At 38.3% G+C, this 26,303-nt stretch overlaps 1 protein-coding gene and 1 non-coding gene across 2 annotated transcripts; both read right to left on the bottom strand.

The window, feature by feature from the left end:
• Positions 1-7,726: 7,726 nt before the first annotated feature.
• On the bottom strand, positions 7,727-8,224 carry LOC150037855 (uncharacterized). Its single transcript, XM_090311048.1, has one exon. It carries the CDS (start codon positions 8,222-8,224, stop codon positions 7,727-7,729), a length of 498 nt encoding a protein of 165 aa, XP_090167174.1.
• A 16,341-nt stretch (positions 8,225-24,565) lies between these two features.
• LOC120072379 (small nucleolar RNA R71) lies at positions 24,566-24,671 on the bottom strand. The gene has a single exon (XR_005480442.2). It is a non-coding gene; the product is annotated as a small nucleolar RNA R71 (small nucleolar RNA).
• Positions 24,672-26,303: the final 1,632 nt, after the last annotated feature.

A 26,303-nucleotide genomic window follows, 5' to 3' on the forward strand; every position in this document is an offset into this window, starting at 1 on the left:
AGAGAGCGAGAGTGGAGAGAAAAATTGGATAGAAAACTGGAGAGAGCGAGAGTGGAGAGAAAAGTTGGAGAGAAATTGGGAGAGAGTGAGATTGGAGAGAAAATGGAGAGAAATGGAGAGAGAAAGTTGGAGAGAGAAAGAGAGAGCGAGACCAGAGCGAAAGTGGGAGAGAGTGACACTACCGAGAGTGGAGAGAGCGACACTGCCGAGAGCGGAAAGAGCGAGAGCGCCTATGCGTTAGCCTTGCTTTGTCCGATTCGAACGTCACGCCCACGCCTCGCCTATGCATTGAACGGCCGAGCAAGCTTCTGGGCGATGTATTTGGACGCGTTGGGGTGGATTATGCATTTAAAAACCCTAATTTGAATACAAACAAAGCTTGAAGACGTAAGGGCAAATGTCAATTAAAATTTAGGTGTCCGATTAAGAGAAATTCTTAAACCTTAAGAAATTGTGTTGGATGCGTTTGGGAAGAACACATTGAACCAAGGTGAAGTCAGCTTACGTTGATAAAGGGAGGATTAAACATTTGGCCATGCAGCCAAGTAGGTGCTGTCAATCCCACGAGCAATTTGAATGCCTATAAATAGGGAGTTGGGATTTCATTTTCAAATCACACAAAAATCATAAATTTCGTAGAGAAAGTAGAGGGCAGTGAGGGTTCAGAGGAATGTGTCAACTTTGGACGAGGAGATCTTCCAATCTACTCGTGCGTTTGGAGTGATTCTAAAGCCATCTGAAAGCTCTGGAAGTCTAGTTTTCAGAGTAGGGCTGCCAGAGGAAAAGGCTCAAAGGAACTGGGCTGGAGGTTGAGAAGAATGCAGAAGGGTCAGACTGTCGGATCAGTCTGGGCCAGTCTTGAAGATTTTGAGATTCCGGCCAAACCACGAGGAATTCTGAGCTGAAAGTTTAGGGTAAGATTTCTAAGACATTTTAGAATAAGTTTGTAGAAGGAAGTATTTCAAATAAGGTTTGAACTATGAGTAATCTAAGTTGTAATTGAATCTGGATTCTAGGGATGAAAAAGGGACCCGAGGAGCTACTAGAGTGAAAAGTTCCTAAGAATTCGAGGTGAGTGGCTAAAATGTTTTCGAACTAAAACGTTTTTAAACTGTTTTGATTACAAACATTTACAGAAAGCATGTTTGCGAAAATAATTCTCATGCCTACTAGTTTTATAAAGTGGTTTCCAAGCAAGTTTGAATTGTGATTTGAACGCATGCATATTGTTGAAAAACTATTTATGTATTGATTTTATCCAGCATGCGTTACCATCTTTAAAGCCATGTTGTATATGTGTTATACTGTACATGCTTTAAAGAGAAAAGTTGTTTATAAATAGTTTTGGTAAAATGCGATGCCGAAGTACAAGGAGAAGGCATCCACCCAACTAGATACTGAAGTACAAGGAGAAGGTATCTATTGGTACTGAAGTACGTTTGAGAAGGTACCAAGCCAACGGGATACTGAAGTATGTTGGAGAAGGTATCCTAGTAGCTCGATACTGAAGTACAAGGAGAAGGTATCTGAGCAGTAGTACCTAATGTGGCCACAGGTGAATAAAGTCAGAGATTGAGCAAAAGGGTTCTCTCTGGACTAGTAGTTGGTGTTGGGATTATTTTACCAGTTATACAGTACTTTGATTTGAGAAATGATTTTACTGTTTTATGTTTAAAACAGTTTTATATACATTACGCTTGGAAATTGTTTATGCTGCATTAAATTATATTTCAGATAAAACTATCTTCTGAAATTATGCATGAGAATTTACTATGTTTTCTCGGTCACTCACTGGGCGTAAGCTCACCCCGTTTTCAAATGTTTTGTTTTTTCCCCCCACAGGTAGCGGTCAAATCCTCTGAAGATAGCTCTGCGCCTGCTCTACTACTAAAGGACCAAAAGACTTGTAATCGTTTGCTAGGTGGTTACTGTTAATATTGTACACATGTTACTATTGTTCATATAGGGACTAGGGTTTGTGGGTTTTGGGACTTGTAAATCTAATGTTGTAAATACTCTAAACATATTAAGTTTCTAAGTTAATAAATTATGGGCCTACAGCCGTCCCGTTGCATATAATTTGTATTTGGTATCAGAGTTATTCCGCAAGAATTTTTAGGTAGTAAGTGTCAGCCTAAGGGTTGATAACTGCTACAGTTACGCCCTTCTCTAGGTTAAGAGGGTGATCTGGGGCGGGGTGTGATACAAAACCATAAGATATCCAATTTTAGCAACCACAATATTCATCTCATGAAATTTCACTAACCAAGCATAAATGAATGCAAATTCAAGGCTTAAAACATGCTTTGACCCCAATTGTAAGAGTAAAGAACATGCTAGCAGAAGTAATTAGGATCTAAAATACTCTAATTACATCAATTTTATGGATTAAGCATGTTTGTTCAAAACTATAAAATAAAGTTATTAAGAACAAACTTTCATGTAGCTCAAAATTGAAACAATCCACTGGTGTTTTTTTTATTACGAGTACTTCGTGGACCACCGCTATAGTCTTCCCTGCTATTCTCTGGCCTTATAATAGATTGTGGGATCCAAATTATGATAAATTTTAAGGGAAAATAGAGTTTGAGAGAATTTTCGAGCTATAGTTTTGAGAGGAAAAATTCAGTTTCATAAACCAGTTTTTTCAACCCCAATCTCAACAATTATTTTTTCTATTTGAAGAAGAAATCTTGCAAAATGAGAATCATCTTAAAGTGACCAAATTGTTCACTAATTATAAGTGGGATTTGAGGTGTTTTAAAGAAGTTCAATATGGGAAAAATCCACTAACTCAAAAATTCATTTAATTTTTTAATTTCTAAAATTCAGTTTTAAATGAATTTTTTAATAAAATTAATTCATATAATTAATTTTGAATAAAGTTAATTTAAAAAACAAAATTTAAATCAAATTAATTCTAATAATGAACTTTAAATAATTAATTAAATAATTTAGTTAATAATATTAATTTAATATTTTATATTAAATTAATATTCAACACCAATTCTGATCATGAAACCCTATTCATGTATACAATGTCACACCCCCTCCCAGATTACCCTTTTATTCTAGAAGAGAATATGACCGTGGTAGTTACTAGCCCTACTGCCAGCACCCGCCACTCAAGCCTTCTAATCTAAATACCAACCTGTTTAAAACATTAGCAATATACACATACAGAAAACCCTTTTAAGGTTCTACAAAGATTACATAAATACATGCACACAACCATGACATAACATTTACAGAAAAATATTCACAGATGGCCCAAACATTCCTAAAGAAGCCCTAGTCCCTCTCAAAACATGTGTACATAAACAAATCATCAACCTAAGTCTTCTTAATAAGCCGAGTCTTTCAGTGGCAAGCAGCAGCAGGATCAACCCTAAGGAAACTGATCGCTGCCTGAAAAGGGAAACACGGAAATCCCGTGAGCTAAAAGCCTAGTGAGTGACTATAGATTTGTATAACATCAAGCATTACATCACTATAAACCTGTAAATATACTAATGATTAACTCAAGCATTAATCTCTAAATGTAGCTTTAAACCATTTAACATCATTAAACATCAAATGTCCTTCCGTACCAAGTTGATTAGATACCTTCTCAAATGTCTTTCGATATCCAGTCGGTCAGGTACCTTCTCAAATGTCTTTCGGTACTGGGGTATTTTGTAACATCAAATTAAGTTCTATTGCCTATCATTTACACAAGAACTCATTCTTTCATAGCCTTCCCCCAGGAAACATATTATAAAATTAGAAACATAACTTTTGTAGTGATTACATGACATACCTTGGCCTGTTTTACACATATACAAGCCAGGAAACACGCGTTAAGTTATTCTCCAACCATTGGTTGTTTGGGGAAGTATAAATTCATCATTAATGTCACTGTAACTTACTCGATCTTATATACATAAGTATTGGAGACATTAATTCACTTAGTCACTCACCGCTCTTCAGGGCTCTCAACGGTTTATACGCCTCTCCTACCTCTTCTTGGCCTGAAAGGACATAATTCCCGGTTAACTACTTAGAATTCTTAGTAAAATAGCTCAAATAATTCATTTACTAAAGGAACTTTCATCCACAAAGATAGCTCTACTGGCGAGATTCTCATGGGCGAGATCAGCGAGATCCCAATTAGCGAGATCGGCGAGATCCCCATGAGTGAGATCGGCGAGATCCCCATGAGTGAGATCGGCGAGATCCTTGGTAGCGAGATCAGCGTGATCCTAGCTAGCGAGATCAAGCTTTTCCTGGAAAATTTTCATCCTAACAATACTCACCTTACCAGCGATACTCAGCCCAATTCCTAACGAGAATTTCCTTCTGGAGCGAGATCCTTATCACCAAAATCAACGAGATTTCCTTTATAAGCGAGATCCTAATTCCCATATCTCGCTATCACTGCCCACAATGAACTGTTTGTTTGTTCTTCCCAAGCAATTGTCTGCTTATGCACCGATTCCCTGTTATAACTTCAAAAATTCATAACTCAAAATACAGTGCTCTTTTTAAGAATTGAGTTAACTTTCATAACTTAAAATTTCAGCCGAGAATTTCATATAGTTTAGCCTAGAACTTCCAATCTTCACCTTGGGCCTTGACTAACTTGAGATTCTGCCTCATCTGAACTTTCTTCACTTCTTGTTCTTCTCTTCTTGCAATCTTTCTCCAAAAAGACAACCACTTAAACTAGATTCTCTCAGTTTTCGAATGGCACTGATTTTACTAAATTTGCTTATGTCAATTACCAAAACCATGCTTTTGAATTTCTTCTTCCAAAAACTTCCTGCCGCCTACCGAGTTCAAGGGTTAACCGCCACGTCACACCTCATTTAAGATGTTTTTTGTTCCCTTCCATTATAATTACTATAAATAAACATGAATTGCTACTTAATAAATATGTAATATAACATTCCTTTAGCTAAACATGCTTATCTAGAAAACCTAGAGTTTGGGGTTTACAATCATCCCCCCCTTAAAAGAAATTTCGTCCTCGAAATTTACCTGATATATCATTTGAAAAGTTGAAGATATCTCTTCCTCATTTGCTCTTCAGGTTCCCAGGTAGCTTTCTTGATTCCATGATTACGCCATAGAACCTTTACCAAAGGAATCGTGTTATTTCTGAGTACTTGGTCTTTCCTATCCAAAATCTCGATGGCCTCTTCCTCGTAAGATAAATCTTCTTTGAGCTGTACCGGTTGTGTTGCTAGTATGTGCATAGGATCATGCACGTATTTCTTTAGCATTGACACATGAAATACGTTGTGAATACGAGCTAGCTCCATCGGTATCTGCAACCTATAAGCTGCTGGACCAACCCGTTCCACAATTTCATATGGTCTAATGTATCGTGGACTTAACTTCCCTTTTCTCCCAAACCAGAGAATTCCTTTCCATGGAGACAGCCGAAGAAATACCTGTTCTTCAACTTCAAATTCTAATTCTCTTCTATCCCTGATAAGTTTCACATTCTCTGTTGTTTGTTGAACTAATTCTGGACCCAATAATTTTCGTTCTTCGACTTCATTCTAGCATATTGGGGTCCTGCATGGTCAGCCGTACAATGCTTCATAGAGAGCCATTCCGATACTAGAATGGTAGCTATTTTTGTAGGCAAATTCAATCAACGATAAGTGTGTATCCCAACTTCCTTTGAATTGTAGTACACAAGCTCTTAATATATCTTCCAGTGTCTATATAGTTCTTTCCGACTGTCCATCTATTTGCAGATGAAAAGCCGTACTGAAATGCAATTTAGTGCCCATAGCCCTCTGTAAACTAGGCCAAAATTTTGAAGTGAACCTTGAGTCTCGGTCTGACACTATCGAAACTGGAGCTCCATATTGGCTGATTATCCTATCCACATAAATCTTAGCTAGACGGTCTAGTGTAAAAGTAAAAACTTGGTTGTCTTGGTTAGTCTATCGACTATTACCCAAATGCCATCAAATCCTGAGGGTGTCTTAGGCAATCCAAATGGAAAGTCCATTGTCACATGCTCCCATTTCCACTCAGGCACTAGGAGGGGATTGAGTAATCCTGCTGGTCTTTGTCTCTCAGTTTTTACTTGTTGGCAGATTAAACATCGGTCCACATATTCTTCTATGTCCCTCTTCATCCCAAGCCACCAGTAAGATTTCTTCAAAGCTCTATACATCTTGGTGCTTTTTGGATGCACAGCATAAGCGGAACTATGTGTTTCCTCTAGAATGGCTTGTTTAAGCTATAGCTTGTTAAGCACACACATTCTCCCCTCCTTTTCTAGTACATTGTCTGTTCCTAGTTGAATGTCAACCTTGATGCCCTTACTTACATCATTAGCAATCTTCTAAAGATCAGGGTCTTCCAACTGATCCTACTTAAGGTTTTCTACTAAGGTAGGCTTTATCTTGAAAGTAGCTATCATTCCTCTTTCCGATTCCACTGATAAGGCGGTTCTAGAATTCCTGAACTCCTGTAGTAGAATTCCTTTTATTGAACCAATAATGACCTTGGGTCCCGAGGATTTCCTACTTAGTGCATCTACTACAACATTAGCCTTACCAGGGTGGTACTCGATGGAACATTCGTAATCTTTAATCAATTCAATCCATCTTCATTGTGTTAGATTCAACTCTTTTTTATCAAAGATATATTTTAAACTTTTGTGATCTGTAAATATTCTGCAGTACTCTCTAAATAGGTAGTGTTTCCACAACTTCAGAACCAAAACAACTACTGCCAACTCCAGATCATGCGTAGGATAAATGCTCTCATGTTTCTTAAGTTGACGAGAGGCATATGCAATCACTTTTCCATCCTGCATCAACACACATCCCAATCTTTGTCGGGATGCGTCACAATAAATCTCAAATTCCTTACCTGGAATAGGCAAGGTAAGCACTGGTGCTGATACTAGTCTCTGTTTTAGCTCTTAGAAGCTATGCTCACACTCCGACAACCATTCAAACCTCATTCCTTTCTTGGTAAGGTTCGTCAACGTAAGGGCTATCTTAGAGAAACCCTCCATGAACCTCCGATAATAACCTGCCAAACCTAGGAAACTGCGTGTCTCTGAAACAGTCGTGGGTCATTCCTAATTAACTATTTCTTCCATCTTCTGGGCATCCACACTAATGCCCTCTGCTGAAACAACATGCCCAAGAAATAGCACCCGATCTAACCAAAAATCACACTTACTGAATTTAGCATACAACTGCCTATCTCACAACGTCTTCAATACTATCCTCAGGTGGATTGTATGATCCTCCCTACTACCAGAATACACTAGTATATCATCAATGAATACTATCACGAACTGGTCCAAGTAGGGATGAAATATCCTATTCATAAGATCCATAAATACTTCAGGGGCATTTGTCAATCTGAATGGCATTACTAAAAATTCATAATGTCCATATCTTGTTCTAAATGCGGTTTTAAGAATGTCAGCTTTCTTCACTTTCAGTTAAAGATAACCCGATCTCAGGTCTATCTTTGAAAACACCGTGGCTCCTCTTAGTTGATGAAACAAATCATCAATGCGTGTTAACAGATATTTGTTCTTAATCATTACCTTATTCTGGTACCTATAGTCGATACACAATCTAAGTGTACTGTCTTTCTTCCTCACAAACAATATCGGAGCTCCTCGAGGCGATACACTAGGTCGAATGTATCCCTTGTCAATTAACTCTTGCAACTGAACCTTTAATTCCTTCAACTCAGACTACGGTGCCTGCGATTTAGGAATTGTTCCTGGAATTAGGTCAATAGTAAACTCCACCTCCCTGTCGGGTGGTAATCCTGATAGTTCTTTAGGAAATACATCCCGAAACTCATTTACCACTAAGACATCTTTTGGGTTCAGCTCTTTCCCTTGACCAACCACTACATGAGCCAGATAGGCTTTACATCCCTTGCTCAACAGCTTTCGAGCTTCCACTGCCGATATCAGATTCCCCGCGGCTAATCTTTTGATTCCTGTCAGCATTGCATCCTGTCCATTTGATTTTTTGAGCACCACCTCCTTCTTGTAACAGTCTACTGAAGCACGATACTTACTTATAAAATCCATCCCCAGCATAGCATCAAACTCCAACAGTTCCAAGGGAAGTAAATCAACATTGAAGTTTTGTCCATTGATCAGTACCTCACAATGATTATAACATCTATCTATTGTTATCACATCTCCCAAAGGGGTAGAGATAAATAACTCTTCAGGCATAGGTTCAACCAACCTATCTATACTAGATGCATACATGCTAGATATAAATGAATGTGTGGCACCAGGATCAAATAAAACATAAGCAAACTGTCCACATAATATAACATTACCGGTCACAACATCTGGAGACTTCGCTGCTTCCTAGTGTGTCACGGCGTACATTCGCCCCTGCTGCTGAGGTCGACCTACGACATTCTTCTGCTTGGCACCACTTGACCCTTCGCCTCGATTTTCAACACTCTTTGGTTGGTTAACTATCTGGGGGGTTGGCTATTGTGCTGTTGGAACGTCCCTGTTCACCTGGGGATAGTCCCTCTTGAAATGCCCTGTTTGTCCACATTGAAAACATACACCTCTGCCACTATAACATGCCCCAAAATGCCTCTTGCCACAACTAGGGCACGTCGATCTCTTGTTTATGCTGGCTACCGACTCACCAGCTCGTGGCATCTCTAGTCGGCTAACTGCACTAGCAGAGGGTCTAATTTTTCTTTTCTTGGATCCTTGCCAACTGGTTCCCCTAAATTGACTTCCACTAGTCTGAGTTGCAACTGAAGGTCAGGATCCCCTGTCTCTAGGCCCTACTACTGCCTCGTTGCCTCTTGGAAACTGCTCATCATATTCCAAACTCCGCTTGACTCGTGTTGTTGTTTCTACTAACTGGTTAAAATCTAGCCAATTAGCCGTATACGTCACTGGAGTTCTGATTTCCTTCCTCAAATCTTGTTCAAATTTCCTGCGCCTATCTCTTTCCTCAGTAATAATCGGTAGAGCATACCGTGATAACTCTGTAAATTTCTGCTCATATTCCGCCACTGACATCGTTCCCTGTGTTAATATGAGAAACTCATCCCTTTTTGCATCCTGGAACGAACTGAGTAATACTTGTCTTTAAAGGCCTTCCTGAACTCAGGACATAAAATCGCATCTGTGCTGGTTCGTCTGGCGGGTATCACTTCCCACAATTTCTCTGCTCCTTTCTGTAGTAGAAAGGTGGCAAGCCCTACTTTCTTGTCCTCTGGACAACTCGTAACATTGAAACATTTTTCAACTACATCCAACCATAACTCAACTTCAGCCGGATCTGTTGTACCTTCAAATGTTATAGCCCCTAGGGCTTTAAACCTCTCAATACCGTATTTTTTCTCTGGGTCAGCTCGTACAGAGCCCACACTGGCTGCTAATCTCTGCACTGTCCTGTTAAAAACTACATCTTCTAGCTAAGAATCCACCCTTGCCTGGGGAGTACTAGACTCTCCCTCAGACATCGTTTCCTGACCCACTGGATTATTCACCTTCTTTTTCCCACCCGGTGGGTTCTCTCTAACCTTCGGGTCATTATTGGTAGGGTCAGTATTCCTACCACCTATCTGCTTACTCGGTCTGCCACGTTGCCTCGACATTTCACCTAATACAATGTACACATGTTAGGGACTCACATTTAGGGACTTAGACCTATGCATGAACTTCCCCTCTCATTCCCAAAATCTTATGCTTTGATACCAACTTATCACACCCCCTCCTAGATTACCCTTTTATTCTGGAAGAGAATATGACCGTGGTAGTTACTAGCCCTACTGCCAACACCCACCACCCAAGACTTCTAATCTAAATACCAACATGTTTAAAACATTAGTAATATACGCATACAGCAAACCCCCATTAAGGTTCTAAAAAGATTACATAAATACATGCACACAACCATGACATAACATTTACAGAAAAATATTCACAGATGGCCCAAACATTCCTAAAGAAGCCCTAGTCCCTCTCAAAACATTCGTACATAAACAGATCATCAACCTAAGTCTTCTTAATAAGCTGAGTCTTTCAGTGGCAAGCAGCAGCAGGATCAACCCTGAGGAAACTGATCGCTACCTGAAAAGGGAAACATAGAAATCCAGTGAGCTAAAAGCCCATTGAGTGACTATAGATTCGTATAACATCAAGAATTACATCACTATAAACCTATAAATATACTAATGAGTAACTCAAGCATTAATCTCTAAATGTAGCTTTAAACCATTCTTAAACATCATTAAACATCATTATTCCCTAGTTGAGAACGAGTCTAACCGCTCTAGCTCCCAACGTTTATTACCAGCCAAGAGACCCATACTTTGGCCTCTCATTCATAACTGCCTACGTTCACGTGGTCATGCTAAGTACCATCATATCTTAAGTACTTATGCTCGGATACCTTCTCAAACTTGTCCTTCAGTATCGAGCTATTAAGATACGTTCTCAAATATCCTTCGGTATCAAGTTGGTCAGGTACCTTCTCAAATTTCCTTCGGTACCAAGTTGATTAGATACCTTCTCAAATGTCCTTTGGCACCCAGTTGGTCAGGTACGTTCTCAAATTTCCTTCCGTACCAAGTTGATTAGATACCTTCTCAAATGTCCTTCGATATCCAGTCGGTCAGGTACCTTCTCAAATGTCCTTCGGTACCGGGGTATTTTGTAACATCAAATTAAGTTCTATTGCCTATCATTTACATAAGAACTCATTCTTTCATAGCCTTCCCCTAGGAAACATATTATAAAATTAGAAACATAACTTTTGTAGTGATTACATGACATACCTTGGCCTGTTTTACACATATACAAGCCAGGAAATATGCATTAAGTTATTCTCCAACCATTGGTTGTTTGGGGAAGTATAAATTCATCATTAATGTCACTGTAACTTACTTGATCTTATATACATAAGTATTGGAGACATTAATTCACTTAGTCACTCACCGCTCTTCAGGGCTCTCAACGGTTTATACGCCTCTCCTAGCTCTTCTTGGCCTGAAAGGACATAATTCTCGGTTAACTACTTAGAATTCTTAGTAAAATACCTCAAATAATTCATTTACTAAAGGAACTTTCATCAACAAAGATAGCTCTACTGGCGAGATCCTCATGGGCGAGATCAGCGAGATCCCCATTAGTGGATCGGCGAGATCCCCATGAGTGAGATCGGCGGGATCCCCATGAGCGAGATCGGCGAGATCCTTGCTAGCGAGATCAAGCTTTTCCTGGAAAATTTTCATCCTAACAATACTCACCTTACCAGTGATACTCAGCCCAATTCCTAGTGAGATTTCCTTCTAGAGCGAGATCCTTATCACCAAAATCAGCGAGATTTCCTTTATAAGCAAGATCCTAATTCCCATATCTTGCTATAACTCCCCACAGTGAACTGTTTGTTTGTTCTTCCCAAGCAGTTGTCTGCTTATGCACCGATTCCCTGTTTTAACTTCAAAAATTCATAACTCAAAATCCAGAGCTCTTTTTAAGAAACTTCCTTCTACAAACTTGTTTAGAATTAAGTAACTTTCATAACTTAAAATTTCAGCCGAGAATTGCTTATAGTTTGGCCTAGAACTTCCAATCTTCACCTTGGGCCCTGACTAACTTGAGATTCTGCCTCCTCTGAACTTTCTTCACTTCTTGTTCTTCTCCTCTTGCAATCTTTCTCCAACAAGACAACCACTTAAACTAGATTCTCTCAGTTTTTGAATGGCACTGATTTTACTAAATTTTCTTATGTCAATTACCAAAGCCATGCTTTTGAATTTCTTCTTCTAAAAACTTCCCGCCGCCTCTCGAGTTCAAGGGTTAACCGCCACGTCACCCCTCATTTAAGATGTTTTTCCTTCCCTTCCATCATAATTCCTATAAATAAACATGAATTGCTACTTTAATAAATATGTAATATAACATTCCTTTGGCTAAACATGCTTATCTAGAAAACCTAGAGTTCAAGGTTTACATACAATATTTAAATCGTATTTAAATATTTCCAACTCTCCATATTATTTAATTCATAATTAAACGATAAGTCATTAAGTACATCAAATATAATTAATGTTTACTTCCTAAATAAAATTTGAATGTTTCCAATGGACTTACAAATCATGAGTTCCAATGATAAGAGATTAACTGGGTAAACTCTTTAACCTAGTTAACCAACTGTTGTTAACTACTAGGACACTCCACTATAGCACAATGGTTGTACTTTCCTCACTGTAGATATATTTCTTTCCACTCGATATAACCATGATTAGTAAGTTGATCCTTAAAAGGCTGTTCGTAATTACAGCTAGGTCAAAATTATCATTTTACCCCTATAATTACATCTTGTTCCTTAAGTCTCACTGATTCTCTAAGAAAAATTGGTTTGTGATTCAACCATCAAACCGAGTCCTTCTCAGGCCAATGAGAGGGTGGGACCCCTTATTAAAGACCCGGAGTCAAAACTTAAGAGGATTACCTATCTACTATCCCTAAAATCGGGTAGGAGAAAATTCTATCTTATAGGACTATGTCCTCAACTATCTACCAACTCTAATCCCTAAAATGGCAGACTTATTGAGTTGGGGAACTCAAACCACTCTAATCCATGTAGATTAAAGGATAATCCTGAATAAACAGAAGTTCATAGTTAGCTCAGAATTAAAATCGGGTTACCTAGGTCATCGTATTGAAATATGCAGTCTTAGTCATAAATGGCATTATAAAGTAAAAGTGACTATTACTTGGTCCGATCTTATGCAAACTCATTGCATAGGATGCCCCCACTCACATGTCTTCACATGAATGATTTAGGATCACATTGTTTGTATCCAATATGAAGTGGGCCGCATCCATAATGTCCCCAGGATATGGGACCCAACCTTATCCCTATACTATAGATCGTTTTGGCTATTTACTCGAACTTGATCCACTTTTATGTCTTCGCATATACTTCAAGTATTCATGCTATAACCAGGGGTGCTTAGTTTATTGGATCTAGGGTTCTTAACTGCAATTCACATATTCAATAACATCTTTTCTGAATAAATCTCAATAACAACTTTATTGTAAAATTAGTCCGTTTATTGTTTATAAACCATGAGTTTTAGAACCCAACAATTTTGTAGGTATTAAGCACAAATAGGTAGAATCGAGCTTGTGATGTCAATTTATGGTTGATTTAAAGCAAATTAGAGGTAATTTGAGCATCCAGACTTCAAAGGAGGAGAAATTACCAAAATGCTCTTGATCTGAGTGTTGAAACCCTATGTACAGCGTAGCTCGATGCTCTAAGACAAATTGACATGATCGTCGCAACATTGTAACCCTCACTCAACGCTACAACGCAACGTTGTAAGGCAGTAGTTGCCTAAACAGGGTAGCGTCGCAACACTACCCTTAGCGTCACAATGCTTCGAAGATGGACAGAAATCCAATGCATCCGCACAAATGAGCATCACACCACCGTCGCGCCTCTACGCCAATTCTCAATGGCTGAATTGTGTAATTGCGTCGCAATGCTCCTACTACCATTGCGACATTGCGACTACTATATAAAATGATTCTTTCCAAATTAGGTTGGGGGAGAGAGGAGAGTTAGACTATCTTAGAGAGCATTTTGCTTGGTTTTTGCGATTCCAGGACAAAACTCATGAGATTTTTTTTTTTTTTTCTAATTTGGAGTTGAAATTGTATATCTTGGCATTGTGATTCAATATTGATGAACAATTGAAGGCCACAATGTTGGTTTTTTAGGTTTCTAGGAAGTTTCTTTAATTTTATGAGATTTCTTATAGATTTTTTACTGGATCTTTATGTTTCTTTATGATTTCCATTCTCCGATTCAATTTCTACCACAAGCATATAGTGAATTGACGACTCAAATTTCTTATATATTTGTCTTTTCTATGCATGAATTTAATGTCTGAAACTGCATTGAAAGTATGCTTGATTAAATAGCAAAAGGTTTTAGTATTAGTTTGAGTATGATTTCTAGTAAGTTGATCTTATTAATACAAAACCTAAAGATTGGAAATGCATTAGGATAGAATTGGTCATTCTTTCTTAATGTCTTAATCAATCCAAGAATGTAATGTAATTAAGTAAATTGCCTTTGTAACTAGCTTAGTTAATTTAAAGACTAACGACATATTGATTCCCATTAGGGTGTTTGTATGGGTTGTCCCTACATTTGACTAGGCTTAAGAAATAGTTAATTCAAGATTGTTTTCATAATTAATCGATGATTAGATTCATAGAAAATCCCACGATCTCTAAACTGATGAAGGTAATCTTGTGTTCAATCTCTCTCTTTCTCAAACTGTCTTACTTTCCGCATTTTAATTTCCACATTTAGTTTTCCTGTCAATCAAACAACAAAAATCCCCCGTTTTTATTTCTTTTCATAGTTAAATTTAGCTTAAGATGGATTTAATTCTTGGCATTTCTATTGTTCGACCCCATATTTGCCACTTGTACCACCTAGTTGTTTAAGTAGTAGTTCGGTGAATTATAAATTTTATTTGTTTAGTTAGGGTTTGTGGGCAATGACAAAACTTCTGCCTAATAGTGAATCTATAATCACTTTATCTCTCGAGTAGTTAATTGTTACCACTTCATTCGATTGGTTAAATGGAACCAAAAGTCAAATTTAGTCATACACTAAACTGAATGAACAGTTGCTTATCATTAAGCTCACTACAATGAGGATTAATTCATCATAGCTCACTAACAATTTAGCTACTCATGGAAGATAAATAAAAGAGGAAGAAGGGAAAATGTAATAATGGAAGTCATGATGTATATTAAAATAAATCAAGGATGTTCGTTACAATAGGAAGAAGAAGATGTATAGAGATGAAAATACAGAGAATGATAAATAAAATAAAGAGATGAATAGATGAAGAGAATGATCGCTAGCGGTAGCCGTTTCTTGCTTCCTACTGCGGTGGAATGATGGAGAGGAGCATCTTCCAAATTCTTCTTCTCCAACGGTGGTGGTGGCAATCCCTCTCAAGGAAGATTGCCTTGGGAATGGGGAATAGAATGTTGTCTGGAAATTCTCTTGAATTCCAGAGCATGTCACGGACGTCTCTCTTTTTCGCCTCGTGATTTGAGTCTTAAAAGTGTTTTGAATGAAAATGGAGAATGGTGATATGTTGATAAGATGAATGAAGATGTATGATAGGTTAAATTCAATCTAAGTGAGAAAGATAGGTGATGCATTGGGGTGGATGCAAGCAAACTTGTAATTCGTACAAGCTTTCCTGTCACACACCCTCCCAGACTGCTTAAGTATCAATAAAGAGATCATACTGAAACATAAGTCTTTACAATAACCTTATACTGAAATGTAAATTTTCCAAGCACTAAACATGTAAAGCTGCTATTATCATAAGTCCTTAAGCTAAACTTAGTTGAGAGTAACTCTGATATGGTTAAATCCCAATGTCAAACCTTAGTCAAGAGAGAACCCTTTTGCTCAATCTCTCGATGTCTAATTACCAATGTGCACGTGGTTATAACTAAGTACCGTCATACCTTTGGTACTATAGCTCGGATACCTTCTCTAAGTCCTTCAGTATCGAGCTTGAAGTAACATTAGTCCTACTATGACTTATTCTTTAAAGCATGTATACCTAAATTCATAGTAACATGTCTTTAAAGGATCTAATGCATGCTTTGTGCATATGAACACACATAAATAGTTTTATAACATCCTTTCATACATGGCATGCATTTGAAAAACATAAACTCAAAGTTTGCTTAGAAAAACTACTTTTTAAAATAGCTAGCATGAGAATAATCTTTCTTAAAATCATGGATTCTTTAAAATCATTACAAATACTTAGTCACTCACAACTTTCGGGCTACTCCTTAAAAGTTGATATGCTTCTAGCAATGGTGTCAATCTTGTGTACACAACAACATATATTTAGCTACTATCAATGGTCTCCCTTTTGAGACTAACTCTTAATTAAGCTTGCGTTTAGCCTTCCTTAGAAGACTTTTACTCAAACACATACCTGGCTATAGGTCGAGCACTTAAAAATTTCCTTGAGGTTTAGGATCTTGCTATGCGGGCAACACACCTCACCAACGCATTCCCACTATGCAACCAACACTTGCTCTAAGTATTCCTTCAGCCGCATATGGTCATTCACATAAGCATCTACGCGTCCTAGTCTTCAACGCAGGCCTTTTCACCCAAAACATTAGGTTAAATGCATAGGAGTGCTTAGCCCTTCGTCTGCCCATGCGCCTATTTTGAGCTGCCTGCTTACTCAACCCAAGCAGCTACCTGCTTGTTCACAGAATTTCAGATTCGACTTACTTCATCAGTAACTCAAGTTCTAAAACTTATCTCGAGATTCTTTCCTCTACAAACTTGTTTAAAATTGTCTTAGGAAGCCTACCTTAAAATTCCTTTTGGTTCAACCTAGAGCCTCAGTTCTTCAGCGATGGCCCAAATTCACCCACGAACTTAACCTCTTGTCACTTTCTTTCTTCTCTGGCCTTATTCTAGTGAGATCTTCTTTCAGTAGCCCAACCTCTGAAAGTAGACTTATAGATCTTTCCAACGACACCAAGAACTATTAATTTGCATGGAGGAATTGTTCAAACTAATCTTTTGAAGTTCATCCTCCCTTTTATACTACCACCCACCATATTTCATGAATTCTTATCATGACACCTCCACCTCAAGTGGGCTTAAATCATGAGATTAAGATAATTGGTGCCCCTAGTTGGTGCTTTTAGGCTGATTACTTCACCTACTATCAATGCATGTCTTCAACTAGGTTCAACGCACACCATAGTTCTCACCAAGCCTACTCCATCGCATGTGCCTTGGCCTCCTCTTGGCTTCAATCATCATCGTAACTCTAGCCCTTTCAACTTTGCAAAGCCTGACCAACATAAGCTCTACTCATCGCATGCTAAGCTTGATCATCACACACCTAGCCATCGCCCAAGCCACCGCTTGCTTTAATGCTCGAGACTTATCTTGTTGCAGCCCCCATCGCATGTTAACCTTTAAGGCCTTGTTAGCGCGCTACATCTCAATGCACAGCCTTACCATCGCTTCCCCTCATGTGCGTGTGCTAGGTTGAACACCCAGTCTCAAGCCAATGCAACAGCCCCATTAGCCATGCGTCCTCTCTTTGGGAACACTCAACACCCTCCTTACGCACGTATACTAACCTCACAATACTTGGTTGTCGCATGCCCTATCTATGCATGGGGTTGCTTGCGCTCAACATGGCTCTTCTTGCCGTGCACATTCCAACGCATGGCTTCTCCTCGCTCGGCCACACTTGGCTTGATTAAGAGCCCAACTAACCTCAAAAGTAAGGCCAACGCCCATGGCTCACCTCTAACGCCATCAAAAGGCCAACTCATGGCTACACTAACAACACTTGGCCAATTTCTAGCTTCACCCAATAATCAAGCTTCTAAACTTAAAAATTTATTCCAACTCTTCACCCTCTTCCCTACAATTAGACATTAGTCTTATATTAACTTACTCACCATACTGGTCTCAATAGTAAACATACACAAGTAGGGAAATTAGGGTTCAAGGTTTACATTTCCTAGATCTGATCTAAGTATAAATCTAACTTAGGTTTTCTGGTAAGTCCTGGGTTGAACACTGATAGGAAAAACATGCATAAAGCGGAAGCAAATAGAATCAATAAGTATTCTAATTACACTTAATTTGAGTTTAAAATCATGCTTAAAACAATTTTTATAATAAAGAGGGTTTTATAGATATATATCTTCGTAGAATCTCTTCAAAGCCTTGCTGAATTCCACGAATTGGATCTCCAAAACTCTAGTAGACTACCAAGAGAGTCTTCTCTACTATCCTCAGCCTTGGATTAGGTAGTGGAAACTTCCCAATTGAGTTGTAATTTGAAAGGGTTTGAGACAGTTTGAGAGTAAAAAAGATTTTTATAGAATTTTCAAATTGCATGGTCTTCATGATTCTTAAAAAATGATGTATTTAACAATTTTAAACATGCAAGCACTCATATATTCAGCCAATTGACACTTCAATTTGCACTAAGTGAGTGGGCAAGGTTTCAAAAAATGGAAAACCCCATTACCAACATCAAATGTTGGATTTTCTCACTTTGCAATTCATTTTCCAAATTAAATTTAATTTAACTTAATCAAATTAAATTAAAATTCATTTTTTCTAAAAAATCATTTCTTTAAATCCTATTCATGTGTTCAATATTTAAATCAATATTTAATATTATAAGCTCTCCAATTTACGTTTAATTTCAATACATTAAAACGTTTAATTATATCAAATATATTTATCCAAACCCTAAAATTGAATTTGAACATTTCAATTTCAAAATACTAATTTTGAATTTGAACACTTCAAATTCACTCAATTTTCCAATCCAAGGTTTAATCTTTTACAAGCTAGTAGAGGGACCTTTTGGACCTATAATGCATAGTGAACATGGTGAAATAATGATGTATATTGCGATGGTGGTGTATGCATTGCACATGCAAGTTTTCCTAGTAAAATCCAAGTATAAATCCTACTAGGTTGCCTAGTAAGCCTAGGGTTGAACACAGGGACTATGGAGACAGTATGCGACGGTAAATTCTGATTTCTTTGTAGTACCAATTAAAACAATAAGTTGGTCGGTATGTTTATTTAAAATATAAATCCTATACGGTAGAATTTAGGAAAGAGTTGATAACAGTGAAAGTTACAATGAGTATGCAGGGAACGGGTTGAGAAGGGATTTAGCTTGCACTTCCTAAGATTACGTTCAAGCTATGCGATCATGCTACACACACACAACAACAAATCATCTTCCAATGCAAATGCCATAGTTCCTATTTCTAGGATGATGGCGATAGGACTTATTCCTAAGTTTCTATTCTTGTCGATGTGATGATGAATGATGCACACATACACAAGGTGACCACATACTACCATATCCTATCTCTAGGGTGCATGCGATGCGTTAATAGCAAACATAACTTATTCCTAAGTTTCTAACTCTTGCTTATGCAGTTCTAATCTGACTCTCTCGAGCCTAGATTCTAATCTGACTTTCCGAAGCCTAGATTCTATCCTTAGACCACACTCCCGATCATCTTTAAAGGATGAATGACGCATACATAATACAAGATGATCGCATAAAGTGAAGATCTCAGGTTATGCTAGCTAAATGCTTCTCAACCCATTCAGAAGTTTAGTTATTGTTCGATTTTATGTCTGAAAACTCGTAGTTTGTAAATTAATAAACATATCCTGTTTTGTTTTCGATAAAGTTGTTATTGAAATTATAATCTTGAATCCAATAAACTAAGGTCCTGAGGCTATTTAATGTAGTTTGAACTTTATGTAGTGACATAAATGTGGATCAACTTTAAATATATAGCCAAAATGGTCTATAGTATATGAATAAGGTTGGGCGCCATATTCTGGGGACACTATGGATGCGGCCCACTTTGTAGTTAGTACAAACGATGTGATCCTGAATCGTTCATATAGAGATATATGAGTGGGGGCATCCTATGCAATGAGTTTGCATAAGACTAAACCATGAAATAGTCACTTTTTACATTCTAAATGTCGTTTTATATATAAAACTGACTATTTCGTTAATTGATGACCTAGGTATTTTAATCTTAATACTGAGCTAACTATGAACTCCTGTTCACTCGGAATTATCCTGAGATCTGCATAGGTGAGGGCAGCTCATCATCGCTAGCCCAATAAGCCTCCCATTTCAAGGGTAAGATCAGGTGGATAGCTGGGAACATAGGGTGCAAGATGGAATTCACTCCTACCCGTTATAGGGATAGTAGATAGGTTGTTCCCTTTAGTACTGAATCTAGGTCTTGAACAAGGGGCCCTACCCTCTCCTTGGCTCGAGAGGGATTCGGTTTATAGGTTTAAACCAATTATTCATTAGAGAATCAGTGGAACTTAAGGAACAAGATGTAGTCTTGGGGGTAAAACGGTTTTTATGACCCAGCCAAGATTACGAACAACCTGTGAAGGATTAGCTTATTAATCATGGTTATATCAAATGGACATAAATATATCTATAGTAAGGGGAGTGCAACTACGGGACTATAGTGGAATGTCCTGTTAGTTAACATATGTTGATTAATTAGGTTAAAGAGTTTTATCGGTTAATCTCATATTGTTAGAGCCCATGATCTATAGGTTTATTAGGTTCCCTTACTAGCTCATATGGAATAAACTTAGAACAGTATGATAAAATAATTCGAATTGTTCGAATTAATTGAAGAGAGAGAAACCGACAAGTATATGTGATATAATGGTCTGGTTTTTTAGTTTAGAGATACAGCTTTAATATTTAAATGTGATTTAAATATCAAGAATATGAATACGTTCATATTCGGAAGCTCGAAAATAATGGAAATGGTCAAAGATGTAAATAGTCAAAGAGTTGACTTTTGAATTTGAAAAGTAAAATTTTGACCGACCTTATATTCAAATGTGATTTGAATTTCGAGAAAATAAAGGCGGATTCATGCTCGGGAGGTCAAAATTAGTCAACACGGGAAAAATCATAAAAAGTCAAAATGTTGACTTTTTTGTCAAAGTTTGACTTTGACCAAATGACTATTTTGCCTTTTCACTATAGTTAGTGGGAAAATCCAAACTTTTGTTGGATAATTCCACTAACAAAATAGTGGGCTAGGTGTTGGCTTATAGTGGAGACATTAAGCCCACTAAGATAGTGGATTATAGGTGTTGGGTTTTTATGGATTTGTTTCATGCAATTGTTGCATGACTTTTTTCTATAAATTGGGCTTTCAATTTTGGATTGAAAAATTTTGGCCATTTTTCCAAAAAATTTTTCTAAATTTGGGCTGGAAAAATCACTACTTTGTGAAAAGAAAAACCCAAACCTAACCCAAGATTCATTTTTATTTTCCATCTCTTTCTCTCTCTCGATTTTCTTCATCGATCAAGTCCCACAACATGGTTCTGAGTCCAGAGGATAGTAGGTCAACTCTAGTGGTGGTCTGGAAGAGTTCGGGTCAAGATTCAACGATAAAAAGTGGATTTCGGGAGCTACAAAGGTTGTATCCTATCTTTTTATTTACTGTTTTTCCATTGATTTGCATGCAAGTTTCCTTTTAATTAAAAGCAATTAAAGTGTAATTAGATCCTAATTCCGCTGTGTATGTCTCATGTTCCATCATGTGGTATCAGAGCATGCTTTAATTACGCTCAATTACTTTTGGTGGGTGTCTTTTTCCATTTCTATTCAAGTGTTGAATGTAATATGGACTAAAGTAGATTTATTATGATTTCGGCATTATTTTTCTTTAAATTTCTTGTGGAAATTTGTAATTGCTCACATGTTTATGAGCATTAATGTGTGAAAAAGGATCTGTAAATTTGTTAGAGTCATTAGAGTTGAATATAGGTTGTAATTTCTTGATTCCAGGAGAGAGAACAGCAGCAAAAATGGAGAAAAATGGCTCACAGACCCGAAATAGCGACCAAACCTGAGAAGAGAGCTCCCAGACCCGACCCGAGCAGCCGTCCGACCCGGTTCGAAGTTTTCTTGCATGTACGTCTCGATTCGCATGCCTGCCCTGTCCAGATCTGACCCGCGTGTCTACTTCGCTTCGTGCGGCCCGTTCGCCCGCTACCCACGACCCGGGCCTCTCGCCTCTACGATCCACTCATGCACGCTCAATTGTGTCCGCATGTTTCCATCAACCCGATCCGCCCTGCACCTCCGTTGACTGCGCCAGCGCATGTTGAGTAGCCAGTCCAGACGGTTTGGACCGGTCCGTTTGACCTGGTTGAGTTGGTTTGACCGGTTCAACTTGGTTTTTGGTTGTTTTAGGCCGGTTCGAGTGAATTCTGAGCGGTTTCAGGTGGTTTAAACTGTTTGAAGCCAATTTCGGGAAGCTGGTTGCTAATTTTTGTAATAAATTAGTTATTGTTTTGTTTTTAATGCCAAAATCGGTCCACTTTAGTGTTGTTTACCTATTATGCATGTGATGTATAATGTTGTTTGATTATGTGTGCATATAGTATGCAATATAGTTTTAAAACCCCACCAAAGGAAAAGCATGTGACATGCATTTTTAATATCTTATAAGTGTTATAAAATATATACTATGCATGCTTAGTTTTAGTATAAGTGTTATATTAAATCATGTTTGATTGAAGAAAGCATGTTATAGATGAATGCTCTAGGGTTATAATTGTTATAATTTATTTTATAATTGTTATAAAATATACTAGACTTCTAAAATCTATAATACAGATAAGATGCATGCTCATTGATAACGGGCATAAATGCACGTTATCATAGTGCTAAGTTATTAAACAACGTTGGATTGCGTTGATGAAAAATGATAAATTGCGTCCATTAAGCATAAAATCTATAATATTGCGGTCGCATGCGTCAGTGCATTGGAACTATTGATTTTTGTATTTTTTTTGTGCAAAATATGCATTAATACATTATAGAGATTGCAATCATAGGAATTCATCGGACGAGCAACTTCACTGCAAGACTTTGCATTGATCACGCTCGCAAATACTCACCCAAGAAGAATCACCACACATCAGACGAAAGGACAGTTAAGATCGATGGAACAGAAAGCTGATAGCAGTCGAATCCAAATTAAGTTGACAGTCGATAAGGGTCACAAAGTACATCCAGCTTTATCAGTGACAATTATCCGGTGCATCAGTCAGGAACTAAAGCTGTCTCATCTATACAACCAGGAAAGAGAAGTTGCCTTTCACCTTTTTGATGCCCTATAAATACCAAGTGCATTCTTCAGAGAGGGGGTTAAGCAGTTGATTAATTCATCACGTTACAAGTTCACACCTCTGTTTATAGTTTTCTTTTCCATTTCATAGCGGAGCTAGAGAAGAGTGGTGACGCTGATGATCGTCAAAGACAGCTCGAGAGAGAACCTTGGGGCGTAAGAGCAAAGAGCGGGTTGATTCTCATGAAAGCGAGGTTATCTTTTGAGCACATAGAACAGTGTAACACCTGGTGGCAAGAAACTGCCTCAGGCTCTTTACTATACTTGCATTGTTATTCTATACTTCATCTTTTATCTATTCAATGGAAGTTATAATTCTACATCTGCTCACTCTCTTAATACGTATGAGTAGCTAAACTAGTTGAATGGGTTGAGAGGAACTAAGCTAACATGATCTAGGAAGTTCATTACTTATGATTGTCTTGTTTTATGTTGTGAAACATCCCTTTAGAGTTGCTCGAGAGAGAATCTAAGGAAAGAACCTAATGTCTCGAGAGAGCTAGGTTAGAATCTGACTTGAAAGAGCAAGATTAGGCCTGCACAAACAAGAAAAAGGGACTTAGAGATAAGCTCTGTTTGTCAACTTGCATCGCATGCATCCTAGGAATAGGAATGATATTATGCGATCGTATATTTGTGTGAATGTCATATTATCATCGCATAAATAGAAATAGAGGTTTATCTGTAACCCCTGTAGACTTATCGCATATTTATCACATGCGTTCTAGCCTTAGAAGTCATGGCATTCGTGCCGAGAGGTGGTTTACTATTGTATGCATGTTGCATGATCGCAAGGCATGAACGCAACCTAGGGAGTGTTAGTCGAAACCCTTCTCAACCTATTCACCGCATATTCATCGTATTTCACGTTGCCAACTCTTATTATTATTTTCATTAATGCAACAACAAACCACCACCTTATTTATTTTATCAGTTATTGCAAAGTTTTCATAAGAAATTTATCAACGCAACTATTTTCACAAGTTCCTGTGATTGACCCTGGACTTACCAGAAAACCCAGAGGAATTTACACTTGGATTCCGCTGGGGAAACTTGAGTGCACAACGTAAATCCACCAATACATTTCATCCATATTTCCACTCAATAAAATAATGCACCAAGTTTTTGGCGCCATTGCTGGGGACTTCGGCAAAATAGTTTGTTAATGATAGTTTTTTTTTTTTTTTTTCTTTTAAGGATTCTCAATCTCTAGAGAATTACGACCCGGAGATTGAGAGGACTTTTAGGAGGAGACTAAGGAACTGCCAACAGCAACCACAATCCGATAAGGAAGTGATGGCGGAGTAGCCTAGGAATGAAGCACCAAACAGCAACAATGTCATTGTAAATCCAATTCTGTTGACCAACGATCGCAATAGGCCCATTAGGGACCATACATCGCCAAACCTCTATGATTTCTCTCCTGGAATCATGAGGTCTGCCTTAGACAGAAGTAGATTTGAAATGAAACCAGTGATGCTACAGATGATCCAGGCTACAGGTCAATTTGGTGGAAGGCGTGGCGAGGATCCGCATGCCCATCTCCGAAGTTTTATTGAAATCTGCAATACTTTTGTGTTCCCAAATATCTCTACTGAGGAGGTTCGACTAACGCTATTTCCATTTTCCCTTTGTGATCAGGCTAGGAAATGGGCTTACTCACTTAAACCAGGAGAGATCACTTCTTGGGAATAGGTGGTGGATAAGTTTATGAAGAAGTATTTCCCACCTACAGAGAATGCCAGACGAAGAAAGCTTATCACTAATTTTGAACAAGACATGGATGAATCGCATTGTGATGCCTGGGCGAGGTTAAAAGGTTGGTCTAAGATTGTCCGCATAATAGGCTACCAGACTGGCTTCAGATGGAAATTTTCTACCACAGTTTGAATCCTGGTTCGCAGACCGTTGCCAATGCGGCAGCAGCTGGTGTCTGCTTGACAAGACTTATGATGAGGCGAAGAATATCCTGGATCGCATCTCCAAGAATCATGACGATTGGAGGAAGTGCGACCAGAGATTAAGACTCAAAAGAATTTGACGCAAAAAACGGTGGCATTGTTTCACTGTAGAACCAAATGACCGCAATGATGAACTTGATCCAAGGAATGACGATCAGTAGCCCAACACCGCAAGGTGGGCAAATCAACGCAATAAGTCAAAACACCACAAGGTGTGCGACTTATGGTGATGGGCATGCTATGGAGAATTGCCCACAAAACCCACAATCTGTATATTTTGTAAAGAACAACCCTTTTTCCAACACCTACAACTCCGGGTGGAAAAACCACCAAAACTTTGCTTGGAAGAATTCACAACAAAACTTTCAATCTGTGGCACAAAAAGAAGGGCCACCAGGGTTCTTTCAACACAGTAACGGTCAACAGAGCAACCAAGTAAGTAGCTCACAATAACCACCATAATCTTCTTCCCTAGAAGGCCTATTGAAGCAATATATAAAGAAAAATGAGATGGTGCTTTAGAGTCAGGCTACGTCCATCCGCAACCTTGAATTGCAAATGGGCCAGATTGAAAATGAGCTCAAAAGTAGACCGCAAGGGGTGCTGCCGAGTTCAACCGAGCTTCCACGCAACCCAGTAGGTTTAGGTAAGGAGCAATGTCAAGTTGTGACATTGTGCAGTGGAAGGACTGTGGAAGGAGAAAAGAAGGAGTAGAATAGATCAACCTCTATCGCAGCTGAACTGGAGATTGCGGCAACACAAGAAGTAGAAAAAGAAAATGAAGCATTATAACCTGAGGTTGCATCAACCTTAAAGTCAAATGAAATGGGAACCGTTAGAGTCCAGTTACCACCTTTCCCTCAGAGGCTAGAAAAAAAAATGAAGAGGTACAGTACCTATGCTTTATGTCTATGCTTAAGAAATTACATGTTAACATTCCTTTCAGTGAAGCGATTGAGGAAATGCCTGCCTATGCCAAGTTTCTAAAGGACATGGTATCCAAGAAAAGAGGTACTAGAAAATTTTCCACGGTGGCATTAACGCAAAGTTCCAAATCTATTATCCCACTGAAGATGAGCGATCTTGGGAGCTTCACTATTCCTTGCACCATAGGAGGACTCTATATTGGGCAAGCTTTGTGTGACTTGGGGGCTAGCATAAATTTGATGCCGCTGTCAATCTTTCGACAATTAAATTTGGGGGAACTTGTGCCCACATCCATGACTCTCCAGTTGGCTTACAGATCTCTGGTTCATCCAGAGGTAAGGTGAAAGAAGTTTTGATCACCATTGATAAATTTATTTTGCCAGCTGACTTCATCATCTTGGATTATGAGGCCGATAAAGATGTGCCCATCATTTTGGGGCGACCTTTCCTATCAACGGGTCGTGCTTAAATTGATGTGCACAAGAGAGAGATCACTTTGTGTATCAACGGACAGAAGCTCGAATTTAACATAATTCGTGCCATGAAATTTTTTGATGAGGAAAACCTGTCAGATTCAGAAGATGAATTGAATT

The sequence above is a fragment of the Benincasa hispida genome, chromosome 2, assembly GCF_027475165.1.
Source record: "Benincasa hispida cultivar pf3 chromosome 2, pf3_genome.v1.1, whole genome shotgun sequence".
Lineage (NCBI taxonomy): Eukaryota > Viridiplantae > Streptophyta > Magnoliopsida > Cucurbitales > Cucurbitaceae > Benincasa > Benincasa hispida.

Coding starts and splice junctions, on each gene's coding strand:
- LOC150037855 (XM_090311048.1), bottom strand. CDS start 8,224: ATGCCTGAAGAGTTATTTATCTCTACCCCTTTGGGAGATGTGATAACA.